General features: G+C 36.1%; 1 protein-coding gene and 3 pseudogenes across 1 annotated transcript; all 4 read left to right on the top strand.

The window, feature by feature from the left end:
* Positions 1-1,992: 1,992 nt before the first annotated feature.
* On the top strand, positions 1,993-5,582 carry LOC120182557 (annotated as a pseudogene).
* A 3,225-nt stretch (positions 5,583-8,807) lies between these two features.
* LOC120182576 (auxin response factor 19-like) lies at positions 8,808-15,226 on the top strand. Its single transcript, XM_039187506.1, has 14 exons — positions 8,808-9,303; positions 9,618-9,739; positions 10,079-10,177; positions 10,295-10,351; positions 10,457-10,612; positions 10,690-10,774; positions 10,909-10,999; positions 11,178-11,342; positions 11,470-11,592; positions 11,744-11,819; positions 11,912-12,050; positions 12,413-14,247; positions 14,359-14,549; positions 14,677-15,226. The coding sequence occupies exons 1-14, from the start codon at positions 9,240-9,242 to the stop codon at positions 14,810-14,812; spliced, it is 3,339 nt and encodes a 1,112-aa protein (XP_039043437.1). The 5' UTR covers positions 8,808-9,239; the 3' UTR covers positions 14,813-15,226.
* A 395-nt stretch (positions 15,227-15,621) lies between these two features.
* Positions 15,622-17,538, top strand: LOC120182573 (annotated as a pseudogene).
* Positions 17,539-18,887: 1,349 nt separating this feature from the next.
* Positions 18,888-21,061, top strand: LOC120182572 (annotated as a pseudogene).
* The last annotated feature ends 1,087 nt before the right edge of the window (positions 21,062-22,148 follow it).

Raw genomic sequence — 22,148 nt, 5'->3', positions numbered from 1 at the left:
ACATAGTTAAGTAATAAATGATATAATTTACCCATAAAAAATGCCACGTGTAGCAGTTTCGTTAAGTTTTTAGCGGCGGGTACTAAAATGAAATAAAAAGTAAACATTAGATATGAATTTGAAACAAATAAAAGTTTAGGTACTAAAACATAAAAATTAATAATTTAGGTACTAAAAGTATAATTTACTCAAAAAAATCATTATTTAACACGTGTCATTTTTATAAAAACATTCATTATTTGACATGTTTCGTATTTAAGAAGTCGTTTGATTTTTCCTATACAACAATAATTGTAATGAGTATATGCATCTTCCTCCTTCTCCCCTAGTATGTTTATTAGGATCGAAACTCGTATACAAGCCGTTTTCTACTTGTAATAACTTGTTAGATATGAATGTTAACAAGTAACGATTCTATCAAATGTTATCTTATAATTCTTCTTCGGCATTTGATGGTTACTAAATGAAAAGTAAAGTTAGATTTAATGAGATTTTAATAGAGACGCTGAGACTCTATTTTCATTTTCATCTTCATCAGTGCAGTCAATATAGAACACGAAACATGTGTGATGCGATGATTGAAGATTTATGCCCAAACTATCAATCAAGAGGAACACGAGGGCTCCAGAATGCGTTGAATAAGTTCCTTTTACGTCTGCTTTGTTCATGATGCTGGGAAGGAGCAACGAGAAGAAGAATGAAGATAAATAATTATTTAAAAAAATTAAAACTTTTATTAAAAGTGAGTTAAAAGACTAGTCATAATCAACATAATTAAGGCGGTCAATAACTACCACATCATATTCATATCATTGAATGACTGATTTATTATTTTCCAATAACGTTAATGATTATTTTCTAACTCTTCAAATTTTAATGATGAAAAAAGAAATTTACAAAAACTTTAATGGCCATTTATATAGTTTATCTTATTTATAATGATAAAAATAGAAACAAAACATCAAAATCTGGATGAATCACTTTAGGTTCAAGTTATTTTAGATTGGACGAAGTTCGTGTTATTGTTATTTCTTATCAAATCTAATTAAATTAAATTTAAATTAATTGAGTTAAATTTTTAAATTCAGATTAAAATCGATAGATTTATTAAATATTTATTGAACACATTAATTTTTTAACTTTATTAATTTTTTTAATTTTAGTCTTATTATATGGCAACACAATTAAAAAATGCCACCTCATTAAAAAAAAAATCCAAATTCATGGTTAATATAGATGAAAAACAATTGAGGGTTAAATTGAAAAAACAAATACTAAATTAAAATTTATTTTATTCTAAAAATATATACTCCTATAATATGGCAGAATCAGTGAGATAATGCATGCATACCCATTATTTAGCCCAATAGGGTAACCTAATTTTTATTTTAGGATCTACGACAATTGCTACAGTAGAGTTGGAACTTGTCATGTCGACGTGATGAGTTTCATGAGATATTATTTTTAATGAGTCCTAGGACGTTGGTCTCGCAGACCAAATATATTTAATATATTTTTAGAGACTCATCACGCTAATTAAAAAATTATATTTTTTTGGTAATAAAAAAATATTGTTAAAAAGATAAAATATTTTTTAATGGGCAGAGGATCTAGTCTCGCCGACGTGACGAGTTCCAATGGAGGAATTTTAATTTTTTTACCCGTAAAAAATATATTAAATATATTTGAACCACGAGACGCACGTCCCATGACCCATTAAAAAAATAATATCTCATGAAATTCGTCACAACGAGTTTCATCTCTACTCTAATATTTACCGTAGATTCCAAAATAAAAATCAGGTTGTCCTATTTAGCTAAATAATTGGCCGGCTTACATTATTTCACTAATTCTACCTATAATACTAGTAATTTCTATTTTAATTTCCCCATTTCATTAGTTTCATGGTATTCAATATAGAAAAAATTTGGTCGGACAGGGGAATATATTATAAAAATATAAAAGCTTTGAGGATGCCGCCGGCTTTTATATGCTATCTCAAACCCAGCAGCGCTGCTTAGGCAAGTCAATAAAACACAGTTGGAATACTCGCTGCTCAATCAATCGGAGACGACGATGATTCTGCTGCTGAAACCCATCAGTCGAGTGTTTCTATTCCAAACCGATTTCCAGATTAATAATAATCCAAAACCAAAACCAATTTCAGTATCATGTAGTTTGAGCCACGAAGCTCAGAAATTAGTGCGTGAATTCGACCCCAAAATTCCCATTGAGCAAGCCGTCACCCCGCCTTCCTCCTGGTACACTGACCCCTCCTTTTACTCTCTTGAACTCGATCGCGTCTTCTACAAGGGTTGGCAAGCTGTTGGTTAGTATTCTTATGACATTACATTCCATGAATCTCTACATAGATCGTTGAATTTTGATTTGGGTTTTTTCTTTCATTTTTTAAGGATATACATAACAGATAGAACAACCCCATGATTTTTTCAGCGGCAGGTACAATTTTTTTATCTACAATTTCCCGGTACTACTATCTTGGTCCTTGGACTGAAGTTTTTCTTGTGTTTGTGCAGACTGGGAAATGTAGAGTTTGTGGTATGCAGGGATGATGATGGGAAAATTGCTGCTTTTCACAATGTTTGTAGACATCATGCCTCTCTTCTTGTGTCTGGAAGTGGGAAAACCTCTTGTTTTACTTGCCCTTACCATGTAAGTCTGTTTTGTATCCATATTTTTCATCTGATTTGACTTGAAAAACATCCTGATCTTTCCATGTTTTCTGCTGTTTAATTGTTTTGAACTTAGATTCTTTTGGTTTCTGCCTTGAATCCTATGTTTTCTGCAGGGATGGACGTATGGGTTAAATGGAGCACTTCGTAAGGCGACCTAGGATTTCGGGAATACAGGACTTCGCTGTAAATGTATACTGTCAAGTACTTTAGCATAAATGTTTGCCTTTTTGTTAGTTCAACTGCAAGCTTTTGTTTTCTTGTGTCATATTTTCCAGTGAATTGATAACTTGGTGGATACCTGTTGTAATTGATGATAGGAATTCGGGCTTGTACCAATACAAGTTGCTACTTGGGGACCATTTGTTCTTCTGAATATGGATAAGGAGATTGCTACCGACAGCATTGCAAGTGACTGGCTTGGTAGCTCCTCTGAAATATTCAGCCTCAATGGAGTTGATTCCCCATTAAGTTATGTTTGTCGTCGTGAGTACATCATTGAATGTAACTGGAAGGTGTGCCTCTGTAGTTAATGGAAGATCCCTCAATTTAATTTGTTTCTCTTAGCATTTTGTGATGGTTCCTAAAATAACATACGAGGTTTCCTTGTAGTTTTCATAAAGCTGCCCATTAATCCATTTGCTTAATCTTCGAGTAAGGCTTTAATTAGTGTTATCACTACCACAAAAAAAGCATTATGCTGTCTCCAATATTAAATTGTGTATTCCACATGTTAATGATTATATGATTGCAGTGCAAAGCTTGCTGAACATACATGCAGATTGCTGGCTGTCTTTTGTTCTTGTAGTGCAGGTATTCTGTGATAACTATTTGGATGGTGGTTACCATGTGCCATATGCACACAAAGGCCTCGCTTCTGGTCTTTCACTTGACTCATATACCACCTCAGTATGATTCAATCGGATCCTTTCGTAAGTTATATTTAATATATTCTTTTTCACATTGTATCACAATGTAACATTGATAATAGTTCACGAGTAGATATTCGAAAATGACCGGCTTGGATCGAAAGCATTTTATGCTTTCGTTTATCCAAATTTCATGATTAACAGGTCCTTTATGTCCATCCACACTTATCACCCGCCCATTGTCTTTGCACTCCTTCCAGTAAATTGTTTTTACGGGTATTGTAGGTATGGACCTTGGATGGACACTAATCTGGCAATCCCATTGGGACCAAGGAAATGTCTGGTAGTGTTTGACTATTTTCTTGAAGCTTCCCTTAAGGTAACTTTATTTATCATATATGTTACGAAATACTCATTGTAGTTTTACATATACCGAATACATGAGGACATAATGTTTACAATGTATAGTTCTAAGCAGGTAAATAAATTCATTTTGTAAACTATAAGATAGATACTTTGAGAATGGTAAATTACGATGCTTACTGCGATTAAAGAAAGAATAAACACATCATACAAAATGCAGAAAATTCTCATTTAAGACTTGTTTTGGGATTCTTCCAATGTTGTAAGTCAAATACATAGGACAAACGTGATTTGACATGTTTAGAAAATAATTAATAGGCTTGAAGAGCAATGCCTTTTCTTCCAAAGAAAAACATACCGCAAGAACGAAAAGGACTTTCTAAACTGAAGACAGGCCGGATGAACTGTAAATGACCTGCATAGAATAGTCTCTTAGATGTCCAACCATTAAGCCTTTCTGTAATTTATGGATTAAAGCATCACAGACATTGTGAGCAGTGAGCCTACAAGAAATTAGAGAAATTCTCCAATACTTATGGGAAACTACCAGGTTGAAAACCGATAACCTGGTGTAGCTCCTGCAGAATACAGGATTCACATTGGCAGAAAATTTTCAGACTTGGACTGGATCGATTTTCCTTGTTGAAGACTTGGGATTTGAGGCTGCTAATTTTTAGAATGACAGAAAAACCTTTCTACCGGAAATTCTTCTATCAGAAACAACATTGGGTACTTCTTTTTATTTTTCTATGGGAGCCTGCCTGTTTCTGAGACAGAATTTTGATTGCCATGTTCCAATGGAAAGGGGAGGATGAAATTGTTCCTGATATTGCTTTCATCTGTTTACGAATGAAAGGAAGGATATTGTAACATGGACGAAAACTATCATCTAATGCATGCACCATATTATTTAGGATGAGCAAAGAATAGCCTTTTGATTAACAGATTCTGAGTATCTGTCTGTATCCATTTCTATGTGCTTCTGTATGTACAATATGTACTAGGAGAATGATGAGTGCATCAACCACTCTGTTCAACTGCCCTCGGTTACACATGCATGGACATAAAGTTGTCTCCTTTCGTTATATCTGATATTTGACTTTGTATTTGTGAAACAAATAATAAATGTTTGTTTAAACCGTGAAAGATTCTGCATATCTAGCCGTGAATAATGGAAACATTGTATTCATAACGTGGTTCCTGTATAACCGAGCTCTTCTTTTGGCCTCAGGGTGACAAAGCTTTAATCGAGAGAAGTTTAAAGGATAGTGAAAAAGTTCAGGTACCAGCAAAACTAATCTCTGGTTATAGTTAAAATCATTCAACCTCCAAAAGCCTGCTTTCTGTAACAAGACAAATATGCAGATGGAAGACATTGCACTGTGTGAAGGTGTTCAAAGGGGTATCGAGTCGCCTGCGTATAACAGTGGAAGATATGCTCCGAACATCGAGAAGGCCATGCATCATTTCCATTGTTTGCTTTATGATAATCTGATAAACTAAATTCGCCTTGTATGTGAATAACACGAAAAGGATTCGAGAATTTTCTGTCATGCGTTGGTGAATGCATTTGTCAATGTGGATGATTGGTGTAGAGAAGATTCATAACTACCCCGTAGCATATCTCGTTTGTACTTGTCTCGTATTAACTAAAGCAATACTACTGCTCGAATATTCTTTCTTATTACCTGACCAAATAAGAACACTTGTATGAGGGTTTAGATAATGAAGTTTTGCATTAACAACTACTACACTATTGAGTTTTTTTTTTTGTCATCGTCACTACTTTTAATGTGAAACATGATTTCATTGAACTCATTGAAAATTGATTTAATTTGGTGTATATTGTTAAAATGTTTAGTTTTCCACCCCATTAAAAAATTCGTAAAATCAATTCTAAACATATTTTTAATAAAAGTATTATTAAACTTGGTTTTCAACTTTTAATCCGTTGAATATATATTAAAATTTATACCATTTAATTATATATATTATTTAGGTTAAAATATACTTCAAGTTCACTCACTCTTTGTATATTTGGGAATTTAAACTCTCTATTATTATTTACAGGGATTTGATCTCTGTACTTTTTGGATTTAAATTTTTTAAATTCAATTGATAATATTGTTAAAATTCTTGTGCTTATTTTTTAATGTGATTTTGAAATAAAAAATACTAAACTTGGGAACCATGTAACTAAAAAAGATAATGTTGTAATGAACTTGAATTTAACAAAATATCACATCATTATTTTCGCTAAAATTTAATAGAAGGTGATCAAAATAAAAACAATCGATAATATTAATAATATAATTAAAAAATGATAACCAAAATAATGATGTTTGCACTAAACTAATTACAGTATTTTTTTTTGATTAATCAAAAAAAATTAATTACAGTAAAAAGGAGTAAAAGGAGGGCGTATTTATCAAAAAATCACCCTTCTTTCTTTTATTTATGTGTCAGATATTGTTAGAGGAAAATTTACCGATCTAGCACTCTTTACAGAAAGACACGGATAATGATCCACGTCTTACGTTGATGTGACGCCACGTGTGGTAAAGCGCCAATGATAATCTATAGTCACCAAGATTAGACATATCCGCAAATTATGGCATATACAATGCACCATAGTCAGCTTCATACATGTATGCTGGAGGTTCAGTATGTACCACATTTGTGAGAACTTCATCTGCATCATCATCATCATCGGAGTCTATGTTGAACTGCGGTGATTCTGGGTGACGAATAGTCCAGTCTCAACACCATCCACACCTGGCTCATGAAGTGATTCTTCTGGTGGAGATGAAGGTTCCTCTACGCTGTCCACATTTAGGTCGAACAACCTGGTACTTGCATGTCTTCCTCTTGAACTTGAAGGCATCTCGACAGTGAGATTGAAGAAGCTCGCAGTAGAATGCCTCCCCCTGGAGCTTGAAGTCATCGTGTCAAATGGAAACTACACATATTGTTGCGTCGAGGGCATCTCCATATTTAGGTCAAAGAAATTGGTAGATGAATGTCTTCCCTTTGAACTAGACGCGATATTGTCATACGAATTGTTTGTAGACCCACTTCAGTACAGATCGTAAGGAGTTTCTGATGAATGTCTCCCATTGAACTTGATGGGATGACACCATGATGTGGATTTCCCATTATGACATTAAAATAATTACACATTACTGTAGTTGGGCTGTTAACTTGATCAGCTTGTTGAACCAACCCATAGTGAGAGCATAATGACATATCCCGAACAACACGCACTTCAATAAACTTTGCATACATCTACGTATCGACGTCTGAATAATGGTTTTGAGAATCAACCATCATTGCAACATCATCATCGTTCGATAATTCGATTACTGTATAATTTAACAGAAACACTGATACTGAAAATTTGTACTGAAGCAACGTCAGTCTTCTAGTACTTCCAACATGAACCTTCATTGAAATCTTCGTTATCAACTCCTCAAGAGTTATGTTTCTCTTGAAGAATATTTTAACAGAATGATTTGATGCGAACACAACGTCGATTTCATCTTCCCGAATTTGTCCATCACAGTAAACAATAACTTAAATTCGCGTTATTCTGAGAGTTTGAACGATAGATATTCTTATATCTGCAAAAAAAAAAAAGCTGAAATAAGTCTAATTAAATAAATAATATATGAATTAAAATATAATGTAATAAAATATTTAAAAATAAACATAAATAATTTAAATAATATAATTTTATATTATTACCGTATCAGTAAAAATATTTTAAAGTATGATCTCGCTTTCCAATTTTACAACCACAAAAATTAATAGAAAATAATTAGTACAATAATTTTTTCAAATAATCATATATAAAAAACATTATATATTAAAAAAATTACCTTACAACGAAGTATCAAACGAATTTGTGAAGTAAAGATAAGAGAAATTAATGGGTGATGTTTATGGGTTGAGAGGGTTTTATTTATAGGGGAGGGAAAATTTAAAAACCGAGAAATTCAGATATAATTATGTAAGTCGCGAATGGTTATCTACGTCTTTTTGGCGCGTGGTTAAATTTGCAGAAAGACACAAATGATGATCGCGTTTTACGCTGATATGACATCAACTGGGTAAGACGTAAATCATCATCAGCGTTTTATCACACGTGACGACACATTAACGTAATTCGTATTTTTCTATAAAGAGTGTTTGATCAATAATATTTTCAACTTCTAATATGTAAATAAAAAAAGTAGGGTGATTTTTCGATAAATACGCCTAAAAGGAGGGGGGTATTGAATGGTGCGGGATGATGACATGATAATGGGGTGTAATAATGAAGGTCAATGCATAAAACAATGATGTTGTCTGCGCTTTGTTCCGGGAATGGTTTAGCATATTTAATACTATGAAAATTTATAATTTATTCGATAAAATAAAAATATAAATGAAAAAAATATAAAAATAATATTATAACAATTACTTCTAATTATATTATTATAAAGAATTTATTCAACACAATCGTAATTTATATTTCACTCATCTTATAGTTTGTGTCTCATATTAATTATACATATAATTTTAGGAGATATATTTGATTAAGAAAAATAATAAAATTATTTGATTGATAGATTTAATATATGTATTTTGATAGATATACAAAAATAAGATATATAATGGTAAAAAATATAAATTTTATTATTTATTAATTTTTATAAAAAAATATTTTTAATAAAATATTTTTAAAAATTAAAAGATAATGAAATATTTAAATAAATGAACAATTAAACGAAAAACATCAGTTCACCCAATAATTATCCATTTATACACATGGAAAAGTACAGTGTACAGATAGATAGGAGGGAGAGGGATAGAGCTGGGAAAAGTAAGAAGGGAAAGAAGAAAACAAAGTTGTAGGATGGGAAATGTCTGGGGAAGAAGATTACATCAGTTTGTTCTTTCACAAACTTAACCAAATTGTACATATTCCTCCAAACTTCAAAACCCATTCTTTTTCTTTCCCTTTTTTTAATTACTGTTTGCCGTCTCCGTTTCCTCGTCGTTTGTTTTCCCGGTGCCGGCCACTTTCTCTCCCTTCTTTTTCGACCCCTCGCCGGATTCCGTTTCCTGGAATTTTATTTCCTTTCCCCGGGAAATTGGGATTTTGCCTTTACTTTGACTACTGTTTGAATATTGCTAAATGAGCTGATCTGAGCTATCCAGCACGCTTTCGAGTAGTGTAATTGCTTTGTCCTTTTCAAGCTAATCAGATATGAACAGATCAAAAGTTTAGCTTTTATTTTAATTTGTCTGATAGTTCAAGGGAAAAAAAGCAATGAAAGCGCCGGCCGCCGGAGCTGGATCTACACCGAACGCTGCAGCTTCCAATCCGGGTGAAGGTCTGCTCTTTCTCTTTTGATTTACTCCTTTTTTTTTCTTTCGATTTTATCACTTAGATTATCCTATAACAGGTCTGATTTTTCTTGTCTCTCTCAATCAATCTCTACTTTAAAAGCTCTAAGCTTTGTTTATTTATGTTTTTTCTTTTCCGTTGCACTAGAATCTCTAGCTAGATACATAAAGTTTATTCTTTTCCTTCTTTTTATTTTATTGTTAGATTTTTTTCATTTTATTTTATTGTTAGATTTTTTTCTTCTTTTTTTCCCCTGGAAAAGAGTGAATTGACTTGATGGTTGCTTGAGCGGTGATACAGGTGTTTCGCCGGAGAAGAAGAGCATCAACCCGGAGCTATGGCAGGCGTGTGCCGGGCCGCTGGTGAACCTTCCGGCTGCCGGGACCCACGTTGTCTACTTCCCTCAAGGACACAGCGAACAGGTGAACTAAATTGACAACTCTTGTTGACATTTACTATAGATTCTTTTGTTTCTGCTGAGAATGAATTTTTATAATAAATTGGTTTGATCTAAGTGTTTTTGGGTTTTATTAATTGTTTGTATTTGATGCGGTAGGAATGCATAATTTATTTATCAATGAATTAAATGATGTTACCTCCTCGATAATTACATGTATGATTTCCCATGAAAACAAAGGTTGTTCAATTCAGACATTTTGCCATGGTAAGGTCACTTGATTCGGATATATTTACATCGTGATAGATTTCATCTTCTATCTTGGTTAAATGTGTTCTGACTTGAACAAAATTTCTGATCTCAGGTAGCAGCCTCAATGAAGAAAGATGTGGATGCTCAAGTTCCGAACTACCCGAATCTTCCCTCTAAGCTATTATGCCTCCTTCACAATGTCACCTTGCATGTACTACTACCCAACTCTTCCTGTCTCTTGCTCCTTGCCTTTAGGAATGTCGATTACTTTAATTTATTTGTGCTTTCAAATCCATTTTTCTCAACTCTCTCTTGTTTGACTTTGCAGGCAGATCCAGAGACAGACGAAGTCTATGCTCAGATGACCCTCCAACCGGTTTCTTCTGTAAAGAGATTATCCCATATGTCTAGAAGAATCTTATACCATGTTTTATAGAGTTTTGAATATGTAAGTGGAGATTAGAACTGAACCTACTGACATCTTTTGCAGTTTGATAAGGAGGCATTACTGAGATCAGATCTTTCTCTTAAGTCAAATAAGCCAATACCAGAATTCTTCCGTAAGACATTGACAGCAAGTGATACGAGCACTCATGGAGGTTTTTCTGTTCCTCGCCGTGCTGCCGAAAAAATCTTCCCTCCTCTTGTAGGCAGTTTTGTGTTACCTAGAAGGTTGGTTGTTTTAACTTCAGATGTTAATCCCTTTCATCATTCTTTTGACAGGATTTCTCAATGCAACCACCTGCACAAGAACTTGTGGCCAGGGATCTGCATGAAAATGTCTGGAACTTCCGCCATATCTATCGCGGTATGGTCATACTGTGTCCTTGAACTTTCGCTTGTTGGATTTATGGATTGCCATTACAACATTACTAGAAATTGGTTTGCTTGCTCTTTATGCACTTCATGTATTTAATTCCAACATCTGGTCTTTAATTTCAGGACAACCAAAGCGCCACTTGCTTACCACGGGATGGAGTCTATTTGTTAATGGAAAGAGACTCTTAGCTGGTGATTCAGTTTTATTCATTAGGTAATGGTAATGATTCTGCTTGAAGTATGTATTTTTGATTACTGATTTCTCAATGTTTCATGTCTCTTTGTTTACAGAAGCGTTGTCATGTCGCATAACTTTTATTGTTTTACTAGTCTCTTCTGTAGAGAGAAAAAAAGGCAATTTTATCACTCTTGTCTTCAAAATTTCTGAGCAGAGATGAAAGGCAGCAGCTTCTCTTGGGCACAAGACGTGCTAACAGGCAACCCACCAATTTATCCTCATCAGTATTGTCAAGTGATAGCATGCATATCGGCATCCTCGCTGCAGCTGCTCATGCTGCAGCAAACAATAGCCCCTTTACCGTGTTCTATAATCCAAGGTCCAAAGGATAACTTTCTGACTTTTAAATTAAGTTCAGCCACGTTAAAACCGTAGATTAGTATATGCTATTAAGGAGACTTTCTTTCCCTGTAAGTATTCATTCCAAAATATTCTTTGTTTCTCAGGGCTAGCCCTTCCGAATTTGTTATTCCGTTAGCCCAGTATTACAAAGCTGTCTACAACAATCAAATAACACCTGGCATGCGCTTTCGGATGATGTTTGAAACTGAAGAGTCAGGAGCAAGAAGGTAGCTTTATGTCAAGTCTTCTGTCGGTTTTTGATAATTGATTAATATCTCCAGATTAGTGATATTTGATGATTGCTTTCTTGGACCAGAAAATTTTGATTTGGCTATTTGTGAAAAAAATGTTGGAAATAAAGTACTTTTTCCCCTTCAGGTATATGGGCACAATTACTGGAATCAGTGATATTGATCCTGTAAGATGGAAAAACTCACAATGGCGCAATTTGCAGGTAAGTTTAACTATTCTTAGTTTATATTTTCATTATATTTATTATAGCAAGATGAGGCTTTTCTTGTTTAACTAGATCATTTTCTTCTATAGGTTGGTTGGGATGAGTCAACTGCCGGGGAAAGACGTAGTCGAGTCTCCATTTGGGAAATTGAACCAGTTATAGCTCCATTTTTCATCTGTCCACCTCCATTCTTCAGATCAAAGCGTCCTAGACAACCCGGAATGCCAGGTAGCAGATCCTGTACCCTCTAAATTATTGCATAATCAGTATCAATTTGGTGCAAGAACGTTTATTAGATGCCGTTTTTTTCTTTGTGGCACTTGACCTTATGTAGAGTAGCAATGAGTAAGCGTAAATTGCACCTGCTGATTCCGGTTCTGCAATGAGTGGTGTAAATGATGTGGGGCCGTATTTAGGGATATATTCCCTCTTTTTCCTATGTTGATTGATCTTTTTGCTTTTAATCTACTTGGTCTATTAAATATCAGACTCTCTCCATGTGCCTTGTTGATGCTTGAATTCTTCAACACTTTTTAATCCTTCATGTATTGACATGGTTTGGCCGCATACCTTGCCTGAGAATTTTGCAGATGATGGATACTCCGACTTGGATAATATATTCAAGAGGCCAATGCCTTGGCTGGGAAATGATATAAGCATGAAGGATTCGCATTCGGTTCCAGGGCTTAGCCTGGTCCAATGGATGAACATGCAGCAAAATCCTGTGCTTCCAAACTCAATGCAGCCAAATTTCATGCAGTCTTTGGTTGGGTCCAGTATGCAAAACTTTGATGCAGCAGATCTTTCACACCAAATGGGTCTGTCGACACCACAAATGCCTCAGCCAAACAACTTGCAGTTCAATGCTAATAGGCTATCTCAGCAAGTGCAGCAACTTGATCAGCTTCCGAAGCTATCATCTACAATGAACTCGTTGGGATCCATTATGCAGCCACAACAGCTGAATGACATGACTCAGCAGTTGAGGCAAAATTTGATTGCTCAGGCTCTACCATCTAGTCAAGTTCAGGCTCAAATTCTTCAGCCTCAAGCACGTCCCCAAAGTAACAATATCCTTCAGCAGCAGCAAACTTCTAATCAAACGCCTCAACTCCCTCAAAATCTTCCTCAAAACCTGCAGCAGCAGCAGCAGCAACAACAGCATATGGTCCCAAGTCAACCACAAAACCTAATGCATTCCCCGCTGCCTGATCCAGTTAACCAACATTTACAAGTGCCTGACAACCAGGTTCAGTTTCAGCTGTTGCAGAAGCTTCAGCAGCAGCAACAGTTGCTTTTGGCACAACAATCTGCACTTCAGCAGCCTGATCAACTTGCCCAACCCCAAGATCAACAAAGGCAGCTGTTAGATGCGTCTCAGACCTTCTCTAGGTCTGTGACAGCTAGTCAAGTGTTAGAGATGCCTCAAAAGTCACCCACCTTGCTACGTCAATCTAATGTTGCCCCACAACAGATAGCTAAAAGTAACAGCCAGGCGAATGTTCAGTTCTCTCAGTCACCTCTGCAGTCAAAGCTTCAGCAACAACAACCTGGAGTGTTGCCTGAAGTGCCTGGCCATGTAGATCCCTTCCTGACCACCGCGACAAATCAGCTGTCCAATGCTGTTAGCAGTGTAATGACATGTGCTGCTGTAGCTGCACATTCTGCGATTACTGATGATAATCCATCGTGTTCCACTTCACCATCTACAAACTGTCCAAGTGTTCTTCAACCAATGATAAACTGCGGTGTCCACAAGAGTATTGGATTAGAGGACATCATCACTCAGTCTGCTGCTACGGTCTTGAATCCTAATCTGTTGGAGACCATGTCACCTAATGCTAATATAGTTAAAGAACTTCAGCAGAAGTCTGATTTTAAACCCTTATTGAATATCTCCAAGAGTCAAAACCAAGGCCTTTATACCCCACAAAACCTTATCAATGGTGCTACTGCACATGCAGATTACCTGGACACATCATCTTCTACGACTTCAGTTTGCCTTTCTCAGAATGATGTTCATTTGCAGCAAAACTCATTGACTTACAACCCTCAGACAATGTTGTTGGGAGACACATGTCAAGACAGAAAAGTTCAGGCAGATCCGAGAAACAGTGTTTCATATGGAAACAATATGGATACCCAGATTGGGATACCCATGAATTCTGACCCGTTGCTGACGAAAGGCATGATGGGGCTGGGGAAGGGTTTTTCAAATAACCACTCTTCAGGAGGAATGCTTGCCAGCTATGAGAACCCTCAAGATTCTCGGCAAGAACTTTCATCGTCAATAGTTTCGCAGTCATTCGGAGAGCCAGATATGACTTTTAATACCATTGATTCCACTATAAACCATAACAGCTTCACAAGCCGTGGTGCATGGACCCCGCCATCACAATTTCAGAGAATGCGGACGTTTACTAAGGTTCGTTGTTCTAAACTTCAGTCACATCGAGTCAATCTCTCTTCTTGTTGCACACATCCTTGACCACATGCACACATCACAAATCCTTATTAACATATTTACCTTTTCTAGGTTTACAAACGCGGGGCTGTCGGAAGATCGATAGATATAACTCGTTATTCAGGTTATGATGAGCTCAAACAAGACTTGGTTCGTAGGTTTGGCATCGAGGGTCAGCTGGAAGACCGAGGGAGAATAGGCTGGAAGCTAGTCTACGTGGATCACGAGAATGATGTTCTGCTAGTAGGAGATGACCCTTGGGAGTAAGCCCTGTTGCTCTTTTTACTCATAAATTCAGCTCTTCCCAAATATTCTTTACGTTGTTTGCCCCATGAAAATGACAATGTCTTTTTCCTGACAGTTTTGTTTTCTTCATCTGTTTCATTTCAGGGAGTTCGTCAACTGTGTCCGAAGCATCAAAATCCTCTCCCCTCAGGAAGTCCAGCAGATGAGTGTGGAGGGAGATTTTGGAAACTCTGTCCTCCCTAATAAAGCCTGTAGCAGCTCTGACAACGGAAATGCATAAACTAGTATATGGCAACAAGCTAACGACTGATTATTGGTTCGGAGCTCATACGGTTTGTACAACAGGATTCGGTTGATTGCTTTCGATATGGTATATATATTCCACATATCCTTGAGCAGTAAATAGCGTTCACTTCCAAATTTTGGCTGAAGTTAAGGCCGGAAAAGAAGAGACGATCAATCATAGCAGCAGGAAAAGTGTAAGAATCCAGCTTGAGCTTCAGTATGATTGTGTAAGAAATTGATATTCCATTTTCCTTTTTATCAACTTTGAATTGACATTAAACCAACTTAGGATGATTCAGTTGGTTCAGTATTCATTAGTATGTACTTGGTAAGAATTGAGGTTCGAGTCTTGGAGCAATCCCATTTGGCCTATCAAAATCTTTGAAATGACATTTGATAGTTTTCCTCAGGTGTACTTGTACAAACGATAATTTGTAAATTTTAGTATCTAAACTTTAAAACTTAATAATTGAATTTTTAAAATGGTGACGTTGAAATCAAATTCATGTACCTAATTGAATAAAAATTAAACATAAAGTTGAATTTTAATATAATATTAGGTTCCATATTATGTATACATCCTAGAGTAAACATGGAATGTTTTGAGAAATTAGTATACGGTTAATTAAACGGGTCGTGCCTGTACATATATCGGTTTTCACCATAACAGAGAGAATACACCACCCGCTCCAACAGCCTTTCTTAACCTTACAGCAGCATGGCCAACACCCTATTTAACATTCCAAATTCCATACATCCCACATCTCATCATGCCTCCAAAACCAAATTACAACTCCTTCTGACATGGCAAACGCCATCCCAACAGCTGCAATTGCCGTTGCAGATACCACAGTCATGGCCTTTCACCGTCAACTCGTAATCCCACCTTTTATCCTACTGATTTTTTCCATGGTTTCCATTTCCTATGCATTGTTGGATCACGAAATCCTTCTCGAGTTTAAATCCTCGTTGACAAACCATACTGATTTGAAGAACTGGCGAAACGATTCCAAACCTGTATGCAACGGCAAACATGCCAACTGGATTGGCGTCTTTTGTGAAAACGACACCTTCTGGGGTTTGAAACTCGAGAACATGGGACTATCAGGCACCATTGACACCAACGCCTTGTCCAAATTGAGAACCTTAGTAAGATGAATGCAGACATGTTTGCAGGTGAATAAAATTTGACTCGACTTAATTGTTCTTCGATTTTACGACTCAAATGAAGTCTAAATATGTGATTATATATGCAAATGCAGGCAATAAAGGTGTTTTTGGAGCACCATTGAAGGTATGTGTATCAACCCATGCTAGTCCAAACCATAACGTTGCTCCCAATTTCAAGAAGACAATGCCATTATGGGTATTGTGATCCATACGATAGTTGGGGTCCTTATACTACTAGCCTTAGTTGTACTCATCATAAGCAGTCTTCGAAAAAACCAGCAACCAGCTCCAAAAATGGAGGGTTCACCTTCCCCGCCATCATACCACAAAACAAAAACAGGTCTACAGTTAGAAAACCGTGCTTCTGCTGCCTTGTTGCAGCGCTCGAGCAGCGGAAAGAAAGCTGCGGAGGCTGCTCCGAAGCTCATTTTCTTGAGAGATGATGATGGAGAAAAGTTTGATTTACCGGACTTAATGAAAGCTCCAGCTGAGATATTGGGAAGCGGGTGTTTCGGTTCATCATACAAGACTGCTCTACCAAATGAGACTGCCATGGTGGTGAAGAGGTATAAACAGATGAACAGCGCTGGGAAAGAAGATTTCCAATAGCATATGAGGAGGATTGGGTGACTGAAACATAACAACGTGCTTGATCTCGTCGCTTATTATTATAGGAGTGACGAGAAGCTTCTTGTCTGTGATTTCGCTGAAAATGGCAGCTTGGCTGTTCATATTCATGGTTCGTCTGCAATTTATTCAGTTTCTTGACTAATAAGTCATGTTCAAATATAGTGTTTTTTACTATGTTTTTATTCCTGCAGCTCATCAAACTTTGGGGCAACCAGCCCTTGATTGACCAACTCGATTGAAGATTGTGAAAGGAGTAGCCAAGGGCCTAGCATACCTATACAAGGAGTTACCTAGTTTGGTCGTACCACACGGTCACCTCAAATCCTCAAACGTTCTCCTCAGTGAATCTTTCGAACCCCTCCTCACCGATTACGCTCTGATCCCGATTGTTAACCCGGAGAGTGCTCAAGTGTTCATGGTGGCCTATAAATCATCCGAATACATCCAACATGGTCGAGTCACAAAGAAGACCGACGTATGGGGTCTCGGTGTACTAATCCTAGAGATTTTGACCGGGAGGTTCCCCTCGAACTTCTTGCTAAAGGGAAAAGGAAGTAATGAAGACGACATAGCAACGTGGGTGAAATCGAAAGTCGGGTGACAACGTTGAAGAAACACTGTCAACGAACATGGAGGTGTTCGACAAAGAGATGGGAGCCATAAGTTACCGAGATGAAAAATCGATGCTGCGGCTGTTGAAGATCGGGTTGAGTTGCTGTGAAGGTGATGTGCAGAAGAGATTGGATTTAAAAGAAGCTGTGGAGAGAATTGAAAGATTGAAGCCCCTCAACGCTAGTAGAGACGATGAATTCTTCTCGGCAATGGCCAGTGACAGTGAGGAAGACATGAAGTGGTGATGTCCCATGAATATTGCTAATGCATGATGTCTTATTTTGAGTGGGATTTTGTTGAAATCTTAGAGATTTGACGTTCACTTGAACCTTGCGAAAATCTTTCTGGCTCCGAGGCTTGAATACGATCTCGAAATAATGACAAGACGAGCGACAGATGAAAGTCCAAGATGAAGGAGCGACAGATAAGATGACTCTTTCATCTCATCTCCCTCCTTATACTCTTGAACATAATGATTATTATACACGCTGATATCGACATACTGTGAAAATCGATCTCTTCCTTCTTTCCCATATGTTCATGTATCTATCCTATTGGTGTTTTGCCTTCTCCACAGCTATTTGTCGTATAAAATACTGTGTCATCAACAATTCGTCATCATCATTAATAAGATTGACTCGCTTCACCGTCAACCATCTTGTAGGGTCTTTATTTCTATTATCTAGTGGTTGTATTTGACTAAACATCTATTACGTAGTAACAAATTCTGTTGTGTACAAACATGTTGGTTGTCATTGATGAAATGAGCAATGAATAATATTTCACATCCTTCTTATTTCTTCTTCTCTATAAAGGGTTGACGACGAATTTACGAGAGCTATAAGGTGCAATAGTACCAAGTAAGTTAGTCTAACGTGTCATAATAATATTCAGTTACTGGAATAACGTGTGTTAATAATAATTGATCGATTTACTAGTAAACGATAACATTAATAATTATTTTATTATTAATTTTCAATATTTATTATTGAGTTATGAACTCAAAAAATATTGTTAAATATAGATATATCAAAGATGAAAAACACAAAAGTATTAATTAAAATGGAAAAAATGCAATTAAAGTAAATTAGGTATACTTTCAATATTTGGAAGTCTTGGACCGTTAAATTTAGGGACATGCATAAGATTTTATGTTAAGGGGCGAACTTATAAAATTTCGGGAGGGGATAAATTTATAAAATTTCAAGGAATGAAAATAGATTTCCAATAAAAAAATACTTAAAAAAAATCTAAAATATATGATAATATTAAAATTTTAATGGGACGACTAATTAAGTATATTTCCACCTAAATATTAAAAATGTAGTTGTATAAAATATTTGTTAAAAAATATTTTTAATTTAATAAATTTATTTAAATCATTAAACGAATCATCAAAGATATTCTAATTCATAAAAAAAACCATGAAAACAATAGAGTACATAAATACAGATTTTATATATATATTTGGCAGTTGTAAGTTTTCGCATGAAATAAATATAATCAAAATTTGTCGATTGCACCAACAGCTTTTCTTTACCTTAACAGCATGCCCAACGCCCTATTTAAATTTCTAAATTCCATGCATCCCACATCTCATCTTCTTTCGGAAACCAAGTTACAACTCCCTCTGCCTCTCCTGACACGGCGGAACGCCACCCCACAACAGCTGCAATCGCAGCCACAGCCATGGCCTTTCCCCGTCGACTCGTAATACCACCTTTTATCCTACTGCTTTTTTCCATGGTTTCCATTTCTTACGCATTGTCGGACTCTGAAATCCTTCTCAAGTTCAAATCCTCGTTGATGAACAACACTGCTTTGAAGAGCTGGCGAAACATTTCCAAACCTGTATGTGACGGCAAACATTCCAGCTGGATCGGCGTCTTTTGTGAAAACGGCACCGTCTGGGGTTTGAAACTCGAGAACATGGGACTATCGGGCACCATTGATGCCGACAACTTGTTCGCCTTGTCCAAATTGAGAACCTTAAGCTTTATGCACAATAATTTTAATGGTCCGATCCCCGAGTTCAACAATCTTACTAAGTTGAGATCCCTTTATTTATCCTACAATCGGTTTTCTGGACATATTCCTAACAATGCATTCCAAGGAATGGTTCGGCTCACCAAGCTGTATCTATCGAAAAACCGGTTTACCGGTTGGATTCCGGCATCGGTCACCACCCTGCCCAAGCTTTTGGAGCTTAAACTCGATGGCAACTGGTTTTCCGGGGGAATACCGGACTTTAAGCAGAAAGGGTTGCATGTAGTTGATCTCTCCAATAATCAAATGGAGGCCCTATACCAGCAAGCCTTAGTAAGATGAATGTAGACATGTTTGAAGGTGAATAAAATTCGACTCAACTCAACTCGATTTTTTTCTCGATTTTACGACTTGAATTAAGTCTAAATGTGTGATTATATATGCAAATATTTCAGGCAATAAAGGTGTTTGTGGAGCACCATTGAAGGCATGTGTATCAACCCATGCCAGTCCAAACCATAACGTTGCTCCCAATTTCAAGAAGACGATGTCATTATGGGTTATTGTGATCCATATGATAGTTGGGGTCCTTATACAGCTAGCCTTAATTGTACTCATCATAATCAGTCCCCAAAAGGCAGCAACCAGCTCCAAAAATGGAGGGTTCGCCTTCACCACCATCGTATCGCAAAACGAAAACAGGTCTGAAGGCTTAAAACCGTGCTTCTTCTGTCTTGTCACCACGTTCGAGAAGCGGAAAAAAGGCCGCGGAGGCTGCTCCAAAGCTTACTTTCTTGAGAGATGATGATGGAGAAAAGTTCGATTTGCCGGAGTTGCTGAAAGCCTCGGCTGAGATATTGGGAAGCGGGTGTTTCGGTTCATCTTACAAGACTGCTCTACCAAATGGGACTGCCATGGTGGTGAAGAGGTATAAACAAATGAACAGCGCTGGAAAAGAAGATTTCCAAGAGCATATGAGGAGGATTGGGAGACTGAGACATAACAACGTGCTTACTCTTGTCGCTTATTATTACAGGAGGGATGAGAAGCTTCTTGTCTGCGATTTCGCCGAAAATGGCAGCTTGGCTGTTCATCTTCATGGTTAGTCTGCAATTTATTCAGTTGCTTGACTAACAAGTCATGTTCAAATATAGTGTTTTTTACTTTGTTTTTTTCCTGCAGCTCGTCAAACTTTGGGGCAACCAGCCCTTGATTGGCCTACTCGGTTGAAGATTGTAAAGGAGTAGCCAAGGGACTTGCGTACCTATACAAGGAGTTACCTAGTTTGGTCGCACCACACGGTCATCTCAAATCCTCAAACGTTCTCCTCAATGAATCCTTCAAACCCCTCCTCACCGATTACGCTCTAGTCCCGGTCGTCAATCCGGAGAGTGCTCAAACGTTCATGGTGGCCTATAAATCACCCGAATACATCTAACACGGTCGAGTCACGAAGAAGACCGACGTATGGTGTCTCGGTGTACTAATCCTAGAGATTTTGACCCGGAGGTTCCCCTCAAACTTCCTACTAAAGGGAAAAGGAAGTGACGAAGATGACATAGCAACGTGGGTGAAATCTAAAGTCGGTGACAACGTCAAAGAAACGTTGTTGACGAACATGGAGGTGTTCGACAAAGAGATGGGAGCCATAAGTTACGGCGATGGAAAAACGATGATGCAGCTGTTGAAGATCGGGTTGAGTTGCTGTGAAGGTGATGCGCAGAAGAGATTGGATTTGAAAGAAGCCGTGGAGGGAATAGAACGATTGAAGCCTCGAAACGCTAGTCGAGATGACGAATACTTCTCGGCGATGGCAAGTGACAGTGAGGAAGACAGGAAGTGGTGATGTCCCATGAATATTGTTCATGTATGATGTACGTCTTATTTTGTGTGGAAATTAATTTGTTGAAATCTTAGAGATTTGATGTTTCAATGCTTTACTTGTATATCTCAGGATTTCCTCTAGCCTGCATTTGCATTTATTTACCATTTTTCTCCATCTTTTACCTGCATTATATATTTATATTATATCAATATTTTAAATAATTAAATATTTTTTATTTAAGATTTTAAAATTAATTGGCAAAAAATTGAGAAAAGCAGCTTAAACATAAGCTTAATGACAATAATTGAAAAAGAAAATAAAAAATTTGAGATAAAAGAATTATCGATTTTTTACTTTTATTTTTAATATTTTAACTTAATTATTGTTAAATTAATAATTCAACTAATCGAATCGATTATACTAAAAATTAATGATTAAACCGATAAATTAACTATTCATGTATTTATCTGAAATTCAGTCCCATGCACTCAAATCAATTTTATTATTGAGAACCATCTCAAAACCGATTATATATATATATATATATAATCTTTTTCTTAAAAAATATTTTATAATTATAAAATTTTACAGGTCAAAATAAATTATTATTATATATTTTAATTTCCAAAGAGATCACACTATAATTTCAAAATTCTGGAGGTCCACCTCCTATACAACATGTTATCATTATATTAATTTAATTCTTTTAATTTATGAAGGAATCAAACCATAATTTCAGCATTTTTATTTTTTTTAATTTATGAATAAATCAAACTATAATTTCAGCATTTTGGGAAGGCCAAACCTCCTGTCGAATCTTAGAACTACACTATTGTTTTCTGAGTTAAATAATATTTAATTTTTGAAATTATATTTTATTATCATTCTAATATTTTTAAAAAATAATTTACTTTAATACCTAATTTTTTTTCATACGTAACAAAAATATAAAAAAATCTATAATAAAATTTATATTAAAAGTACCACAAATTTCAAACACGTTTTGAGTTTTAAAAGTATTTCTAAAAATATATTAATATTTTTCAATCTAATATATATTTTGAGTTGGTTTTGTGGGATAATGCAGTGAGAAAAAATAATTCGTCGG

Source organism: Hibiscus syriacus, unplaced genomic scaffold, assembly GCF_006381635.1.
Source record: "Hibiscus syriacus cultivar Baekdansim isolate YM2019G1 unplaced genomic scaffold, ASM638163v2 tig00112688_pilon, whole genome shotgun sequence".
NCBI classification, from domain to species: Eukaryota; Viridiplantae; Streptophyta; class Magnoliopsida; order Malvales; family Malvaceae; genus Hibiscus; species Hibiscus syriacus.
This window is presented reverse-complemented; position numbering and strand designations above follow the sequence as displayed.

Bases quoted from the DNA above. Each gene is read 5' to 3' on its own strand.
- LOC120182576 (XM_039187506.1), top strand. From the start codon at position 9,240: ATGAAAGCGCCGGCCGCCGGAGCTGGATCTACACCGAACGCTGCAGCT. The intron at 11,343-11,469 runs GTCCAAAGGATA...TTTGTTTCTCAG, and splicing joins ACCGTGTTCTATAATCCAAG to GGCTAGCCCTTCCGAATTTG. The intron at 11,820-11,911 runs GTAAGTTTAACT...TTTCTTCTATAG, and splicing joins CACAATGGCGCAATTTGCAG to GTTGGTTGGGATGAGTCAAC.